This window comes from Etheostoma cragini, chromosome 6 (genome assembly GCF_013103735.1).
Source record: "Etheostoma cragini isolate CJK2018 chromosome 6, CSU_Ecrag_1.0, whole genome shotgun sequence".
Classification (NCBI taxonomy): domain Eukaryota; kingdom Metazoa; phylum Chordata; class Actinopteri; order Perciformes; family Percidae; genus Etheostoma; species Etheostoma cragini.
The window spans coordinates 1,620,923-1,629,890 of record NC_048412.1 but is presented as its reverse complement, the minus strand read 5'-3'; the positions used below and the strand labels follow the sequence as shown (position 1 = coordinate 1,629,890).

Below are 8,968 nucleotides of genomic sequence, written 5' to 3'. Positions count from 1 at the left end.
CCCCTGCTCTGGTGTTTCCCCCTTTCATTCACCCTGCTTTGGCGTTCCCCCCTCTCATTCCTCCTGCTCAGACCCGTGTTGGTTATGGATCTGCAGATTGTGTTTGAGTCTCAACGCCTCCAAACGGAGACCTTTTACAACACAGACACTGACGCCAACGTTTCTCCTCCACTCTAATTGGTCAAGACGTCTTGTTCTCTGAGACTAAAGCTTCTAACGTTACCATGGCAACTATCAGCGGCAAGCAGAGGCTTCACGCTGCCTCCTGTTTATGTCCATTAAACCAAAAATATTGAGATATTTTGGTTTGGGCATGTTAAACAGAGATTAGTTCTTCAAAAAAATCAAAACTCAATCGCTTATAAACAAAAACATGGCGATGTAAGTGTAGCCTCAGCTACTAAATGCTAGTCAGCTAATTGCTAACCATTGTTGCTAACAACTTTTTAAATGATAACAGCTGACCTCTGCATCTGGAAACAAGGTTGACAAGAGCAGTGAGACTCAGCCAAGACAATGAGTTGAGGGACATTTTGAGCCTTTGAGATCTGCATACTGGGACTCACTACGACTGATGCAGAAAATCAAAGCATGAATGTGAGCGCGCGCAAAGCAAATGTATCTTAAAAAACTGACACATATGTTGGCTTCAGGAATCCCGATCCAGAATCCTATTTCTTCAGACCCACTACTTGCCTGAGCTCAAGTCCTCTGTGTTTTTCCCAGAGACTTTGGGACGTTAGCCAATCTGTGGGGAGTAAACATTCAACAATTTGGGTGTTTCATAGACTGATTGTATTAGTTTTAGTCTCAATATACTTGAATCTGACAGTTTTAAAACTTAATAAATGAAGGCGCCACTATTTCGCTGACCTTTGGTCTGAACTGGGCTTTACACAGGGACTCATCTTTAGTAAGTAGTTCCTATGGAAATTGTTGACAACACGGCTTTTTGAAGTATCCCCAAGACTAGAATGTTCCTGTTAATGGTTTTGAATGTCATTCTTTAAAGCTACAGCTGGTATCGCCCATTCCTCCGCCTCCTCCTGGTGCTCCTAGTGTTATCAGGAAAACAGCCAATCAGAGTTGAGGAGTCAAACACAGTGTCTTTGAGAGCTTGTGAACTTCAATCAAACTTGCTGATTAAATACAGTGGGGCTTGAAAGTTTGGGCAACCCGGGTAAAAAATTTAATTAATGTGCATAAAGAAGCCAAGAAAAGATGGAAAAATCTCCAAAAGGCCTCAAATAACAGATTGGACATTTGTATAATATGTCACAAAAAGTTGGATTTTATTTCCATCATTTACACTTTCAAAATAACAGACCAAAAAAAAAAGTTTGGGCACCCTGCAGAGTTAATACCTTTTTTCCTGTCATTATACGGCATAGCGCCAAACTAAAAGACAATGTGGAGAGCATCTATAGCTTAACGGGCTGGCTAAATTGCATATATTATGTATGCAGAGCGGATGCTCCAACACTACATTCCCACTATAATTAATGAAACTGAAGACACCGGACAGAGAGCAGCGCGTAGTCGTGCGTATGCGCCGAAGAGGTCCGTTCTACAAATGTAGAGATAGAACAGTCTTCTTTTTATATTTCACACATGTCACACGCCTTGGCCTCATTATTGTCACCGACACCAATCACCCTCCAGTTTTTGCTGCCATCCGGCCACAGATACAGGACTCTGACTGGAGAAGGACTCACTTTGGTAGAAGTTTTGTTGCTTCTGCCATTGCACTGCTGAACTATCTATCTTTTTATAGATCCGGTGTCGTCGTTGGAAATGTGATTGTTTATATGTGTATATGTACCTGTCTTTATGCTATCTGTCGATGTATTTGTCTATGTGTATTGACATGTGTATACACAGGCTGGAAATCTCCCTCATAATACAATGAAAATATATCTAGAACCGCATTAAATTGCTAATATTAGCTAAGGACTTAAGGTTGTATGACTGGTAATTGGTGATTAGGTTAAGATATGCCAATTTCTAATTATATAGGTAATTATTGGTCGGACTATATATTTTTATTATTATTTAAAATGTTAGTTTTTGGCACTTAATCCTGTACAGGTTTTATGATAATAAATAGACGTGGTTTACTTCACAGGCTGTGTATTTGTGTTCTTATATTATCTGGGTCACATGAAAGTGATATAAGCAAAAAGATGGAACCTTTTGTAACCAAAACTTGGAATTGTTACAGCTTTAGGTGCAGTTTAACCTTAATCTGCATTTCACAGGCACACTTCAGTGAACATTAACAGAGAAAACACCACGCCACCTGCTAACACAACTTGCAGACACATACGTGTGTGGGTGGGTGTGTATGTAATGGATTGCATTTGTATTGCACTTTTGTAGTCTTAACAACTACTCAAAGCACTACACACACACAAACACACACACACACACACACTTAAAATACAGTAATAGGAGACCACTAAAAGACACTACAGATCCAGTATTAGGGGACCACTAAGCTCTATATAAAATAGACTTCAGATACAGCATTAGGGGACCACTAAGGTCTATATAAAAGAGACTCCAGATCCAGTATTAGGGGACCACTAAGGTCTATATAAAAGAGACTTCAGATACAGTATTAGGGACCACTAAGGTCTATATAAAATAGACTTCAGATACAGCATTAGGGGACCACTAAGGTCTACATAAAAGAGACTCCAGATAGAGTATTAGGGACCACTAAGGTCTATATAAAAGAGACTTCAGATCCAGTATTAGGGACCACTAAGGTATATATAAAAGAGACTTCAGATCCAGTATTAGGGGACCACTAAGGTCTATATAAAAGAGACTTCAGATACAGTATTAGGGGACCACTAAGGTCTACATAAAGAGACTTCAGATACAGTATTAGGGACCACTAAGGTCTATATAAAATAGACTTCAGATACAGTATTAGGGACCACTAAGGTCTATATAAAAGAGACTTCAGATACAGTATTAGGGACCACTAAGGTCTATATAAAAGAGAGTCCAGATACAGTATTAGGGACTAATAAGGTCTATATAAAAGAGACTCCAGATACAGTATTGGGGGACCACTAAGGTCTATATAAAAGAGACTCCAGATACAGTATTAGGGGACCACTAAGGTTCATTTAAAAGAAACTTCAGATACAGTATTAGTGGACCACTAAGGTATATATAAAAGAGACTCCAGATACAGTATTGGGGGACCACTAAGGTCTATATAAAAGCATCCAAAGAGCACCATGGCATGGGATGTTAAAAGGTTGTTTTGTTGGTCGTGGTTGGTCAATGGACTCAACAGGAAGACACTCACACTGTTTATTTTCCCCATGTTTGGCTCAACTTGCACATGTGAGTCATCATCCTCACATCCGGATGCCATCAAACCAGCAGGTGACAGATTTCTTTGAAAGGGTTTGTTCAAAAACCGCCTGACCTAATGTCACGAAAACACGGTCCGAGGCTAAGCTAATGCACGTAGAAGGAAGCTTGACTGTATTTTCAGAAATGAATGTGCAACAGGGACATATTAAAGCCAGTTAGTGTTATATTAAGTGCTCCTGCGTTGGCTTTGACACTTTGAGGAACAGGGGAGACTTTGGTTTGCCTCCAGGGCTGAGGTTGATGCTCATTTCACAGTCCCGCTCAACAGTTTCTACCACTCGACAACTTGACTTTCTCTCTCGCTTGACTATGTACGACCCACACACACACACACACACACACAAAGTTTAAACAATCCACCTCACAAGTTCCTAAGTTATTAAGTCTGCACAACATGAGGAAAATTTGTGATTTTTGATAACGTTGAATATCAAGATAACATTATTTCTTGCGATAATTAAAGAGTTATTAAAGTGTACGGCATTTCTGCTGCTTTCAGTACTCTGCTAAAATACAACAAACTGCTAGCTCTTTTTTTTAAACAACTGAAAGGAAATTGTTTCTAACTTTCTTTCAATGACCTAATCAAACACTGAATTGCAAATAAAAGGCAGCGCTAAAAAAGGATACTTTAACCCAAATTTTACTATTTCAAATAAGTTCTTTATCACTCACACACACATGCAAAATATCAATACCGTGATAGGAGACTAGATATTGTCTTAGATTTTGCATATTGTAATATCTTGATATGGCATAAGTGGTGTCTTTTCCTGGTTTTAAAGGCTGCAGGAGAGTAAAGTGATATCATTTCCCAAACTGTAACTGTTCTATTATTTGCCTTTACATCACATTACTGACAATTACCAAAAATCTCATTGTGTAAATATTTTGTGAAAGCACCAGTCAACACTACAATATTGTTGCGGTATCGTGATATTTGATATTTCTCTGGCTGCCTCGTCTTTGTGCACCAGAATCCAACGCCGAGACCTCACACACACTGGTTACTCAGTCATGTGGTGCAGATCACATGACTGTCTTGCTTGAGCACACCAAATGCTCTATAATGTTTCTGAACTGTGCCTGAACAGTCTGCTGGTAATGGCATACTCATGCAGTACTATTGATTGAATATGTAGTAGGGTTGAAAAGAAAAAAAAAAAAAAATCAGGAATTGTTAATATCAATCATTTTTAAACCTCCAAACCATTCAACCATCTTCGTCCGCTTATCCGGTATCGGGTCGCGGGGGCAGCAGCTCCAGTGGGGGGACCCCAAACTTCCCTTTCCCGAGCCCCATCAACCAGCTCCGACTGGGGGATCCCGAGGCGTTCCCAGGCCAGGTTTGAAAAATAATCTCTCCACCTAGTCCTGGGTCTTCCCAAAGGCCTCCTCCCAGCTGGATGTCCTTCCACCTAGTCCTTAGTTTTCCCCAAGGCCTCCTCCCAGCCGGATGTGCCTGGACCACCTCCCTAGTGGTTCAGGCATCTTAACAGACGCCCGAACCACCTCAACTGGCTCTATTCGACGCGAAGGAGCAGCGGCTCTACTCCGAGCTCCTCACCCTATCTCTAAGGGAGACGCCAGCACCGATTATCGATCCATTCACACATGACCCTAGGGCTGCACAATTAATGGATTTTTATCACGATTACGGGTTTCACTTCCCACGATCAAATTTGCGTGATTGAGCAACTTCTTTAAATGCGTCATTTAATAGAACACTTTGGGTTGTTTTGCAAAGCGCATCCACCGCTCCGTAAACTACTGTCTGATCAGGAGCCAGTCAGAGTAGTTCCCCCCACAGCACAGCTTAGTTTCTACCCCGGTCTCCAGGTTTACCAGTTCACCAGTAAACTGGGGGACAGTGGATCGTTAATAATTCCACTACTTTTTGGCTGAATACATTTTTGATTTGACTATTTTCAACTTGTCAGGTCAATGCAAAGACAGATTTAAAAAAAAAAAAAAACTTTTGCAAAATATATTTAGACAGCTTACTAATAGGATTATCACACAAATTCAAATATGTAATAAGTTAAACATTTTATAGATGATCTATGTTTTAGGTTTGTCTAAGAAAATGTTCTTAGTTGGGCTGGGGTCATGACCTGAGATACAGTATGCCCCCCCCCCCCCCTATTCAATGCTCACAAGTGTTTGGTACAGGTGCTTGCAAAAGAAAAACTGTTGAAGTTGTTTTTTGAAATATTTTGTTTTTGTTTGCCCTACACAGTGTGTAATAGAGGATTTTAAATCCTGAACCAGAAATGTTCAATACATTTTAATATTTGCACTTAACATGTTGGCAGTGTCACCAGAGTTCAGTGAAGCACGGAGCCGTGTCGACCCAACCCAGCGGAGGTCCTCTTACCTCCGAACAGATGAGGCGAGAGTTGTGCTGGTAGGGACCCTATCACCAGCCGGGGACCCTCGTGCCCTCCGCCCGAGCGCTGCCTGTCCGCTTCCTCCGGGCTACTGCCGCCCGACTCCTGGGAGCTGTAGGCTCCGCTAATGTTCGGAATGGTGATACCGGACTGAGGTCTGGTCCCGGAGCCTCCGGAGCCCCCCGCGGACCTGGCCCTGGCTCCAAGGTGCTGGCTGGTGCTGGACGAGGCTCCGGACGCACTGTATGCATGGTACCTCACCCCCCCGGCGGTAGTCCTGCTAACATTACTGCCGTTGCTGCTGGACGTGCTGGAGGGCAGGTCCGAGCCGGAGTAGGCTCTGGTCCGTCCGTTAGCAGCGGGATTAGCAGCGACGCTGCTCTGCTTTGCCCCCATGGTAACCTCCAGTGACTCGGCTTTGCGATATTAAAGAGTCGCTCTGCGAGCCACTGCGGAACACTGCGCCAGATTGACGCCAGAGGCGGGTGGCTTTACAGGGCAAACACGTAACGTTACTGGAAGAAAAGAAAAGCGAAACAAACTCCGCGTCGCTGTGTTCCCGTCGACATCTCGGGAATGCCAGGTAGAAGTAAAAGTTGAACCGGTCAGCTGTGACAAAAGCTGAAGATGAGTGTAAAACTTTAGAAGCCGCCACTACTGTATCCGGCAGGTAACGTCAACGTTAACCATAGACATCCATCTGTATTAACGTGGGTCCTTCCTGGTTTGAGTCGCCGCTGTGGACCCGCTGAGCTCCGGCCGTTGGTTCCTCCTCAGTGGCCGCTCTGCCATGGCTCCTGGGCAGCATGAAGGAGTGAAGAGCCGGGCTCCTCACACCTCCCCGCCTGACCAACTATTGCTCCAAGGAAGGAAGTGATGGAGGAATAAAACCCGCACCAAACCGTCTAATGTGGCAGCAAGGAGACCCGGGTGTGCAGACTGTCTGTCAAGTTAGCTGAGCTCACATCTATTTCCGCTAAGACCTTTCAAAGTAAAGTGGTTGCGGTGATTTGCTGTTTCCCAAACGATTCCTGGCACCGTCACTGAATCCACGATAGATACTTTTGTATTCAGAAGAACATTTTGAGCAGAAATCTTTAATACATGATGTGTAATATATTGCTACGTGTATTCTATTAACTTGTTGCATTTTAAACTTGACCTACAATAACATGTAGGGCGGCCTAGAGACTTTAGATATACCTTCTTGTGGTGCATACAATACTAAAATAGTGAAATATTAATTGTAGACATACGCATATATTTATATATAATGTTTTGTTAAAATGTGGAACAGTTCACCCTTACATGTACCAAGCCTATCGTCAATGTTTTGGAAAATTAAAAAGATTTATCTTTACAATTAATGTTGAATTCATGTTGTGGGCTGTGGGTCCAGAAGACTGACCTCCTCTCCTGAACATGTACTTCATATGTACATCATGCTCTCATTGCCCCCTCCCCTCCATGCCAAAACAATGGAACAAAAGATAGAAATCGGAAGATTGGAGTTGAAAAACACATCTAAATGCAATACAGCACATGTATATAAATGAAATAATTGTAATGCCTTTGTTAGTTTTTCAGTAGAACTTTTTTTGATGCCACATTTTATTTTCTGTTGCTTTGTTGTACACCATTAATTAATTTCAACTGCATCTTGCATTACATACCAACGTCATGGCACACTTTTCTGAAGACTGGACACTCATTTATGTTTAGCCACTTGTCAAGTAGCTGGACATCGTCCCCATGGTATATCCGGATAAGACCTGTGTTGTGGAGGGACATTTTGCAATTTCCATCACAAGTCACTTCAATGCACATTTTATTTAACACTTCCACTGAATAGGCCACTTGATGGTTATTACATGCAACCCGATTCCAGGCACGGAAGTCATGCTCTTATTGTGAAATGCAAAGGGATTGTTTGTGGTGTGGTGGGTTTATAATGGAAACTTTGCTAGCTTGGACCTACGCGTCCAATGACGTCACCGGCAGCGTAGCAGCGTCAATAACAACGAAGGGTCTCCCGCTACCTCGCCCCCCTTCCACTTATGGGTTAATTAAGTAACAACATGCATGGAGCATGCAAGTTGTGTTCTACTGGTATTGTGTAGTGGAATTCTACAATTGTTTTGTTACCATCTTGTTTGTCAATTACAAATCCACAATGTCACCAGGATTGCCTTCACTCCAGGACCGGTCTTGGTTCTTTTCATTTTGCAGCAAAGCCATTGAAAATATAATCCAAATGAGGCAGGGATCTATAACAGGAGGGTCCCTCGGAATTACTGCAAGTGGGACCACCAAATTCTTAATTTGTCGTGTCAAAATTAAAATCACGTTTGAAAATATACATTACAACAACATGATTCCAAAGATGAATCTGTTATTTATTCTGGGATTTCTGGTTGAAAAACCACTGATAGGCTTAAGACGTTGACTCAAGCCCCCCCACATTTCATTTTTGCCCCCCTAAAACTTTTAAAAAATAATTCTTAAAAACAAAACAATTTTTTTTAGTTCTTTAAGTTAGAGTTTGCAAACTTTTCTGCTGTGACCAAGGACAAACAATAACAGGTTCAAAGGAAAGGGTTAACAGGACCGCTGGCCAATCAGAGGAGGTCTGGGTTAGTTCCATCATAGTGTCAAAAACACTAGCTGATGTTGTTGTTGTTAGGTAGCTAGTTCCCAGATTATCAGATAATGAACATCCTTAAGGATTCACATGTATGTTTAAATATATGTAAATATATCAACCATTATTATTTATAGTTTATGTGTAAAGGCTTTGAGGCATATATGGCATGTTATTGTAGACCCAGTTCAATATGCAACTCAATTTTACATACCCTAGTAGGTGGTCCTCTTTCAGCTGGGGAGTCCTTGGCCACAAAACCGCTGAAGACCCCGGCTGCAGGGACTGCATAAGTGGCTCCAGATGTTATGGAAATGGAATTGCTTTAAATATTTCTCATAAGCAACTGAACCCCACTGGAAAATGATGTAATCATTTTACAGTCATGAATAGGCCTAAATACTTGTAAAACCTGTGGAAATTCATTGTGGTAAGTAAGGCTACAGTTATCTTCTGCTACGTTACCCCCTCTCATTCCCCCTGCTCCTACGCTGCCCCTCTTATTTCCCCTGCTCTGGTGTTCCCCCCTCTCATTCCCCCT

The 8,968-nt window shown here is 42.1% G+C and overlaps 1 protein-coding gene across 1 annotated transcript in view; it reads right to left on the bottom strand.

Annotated features, from left to right (window-relative positions):
• The window catches only part of znrf2b (zinc and ring finger 2b), a 28,220-nt gene extending 21,493 nt beyond the window's left edge, over positions 1-6,727 (bottom strand). The window contains exon 1 of the mRNA XM_034874776.1: positions 5,774-6,727. Coding sequence (XP_034730667.1) covers positions 5,774-6,182 — 409 coding nt within the window. The 5' untranslated portion in view covers positions 6,183-6,727. The remainder of the gene's footprint in view (positions 1-5,773) is intronic.
• Between the last annotated feature and the right edge of the window lie 2,241 nt (positions 6,728-8,968).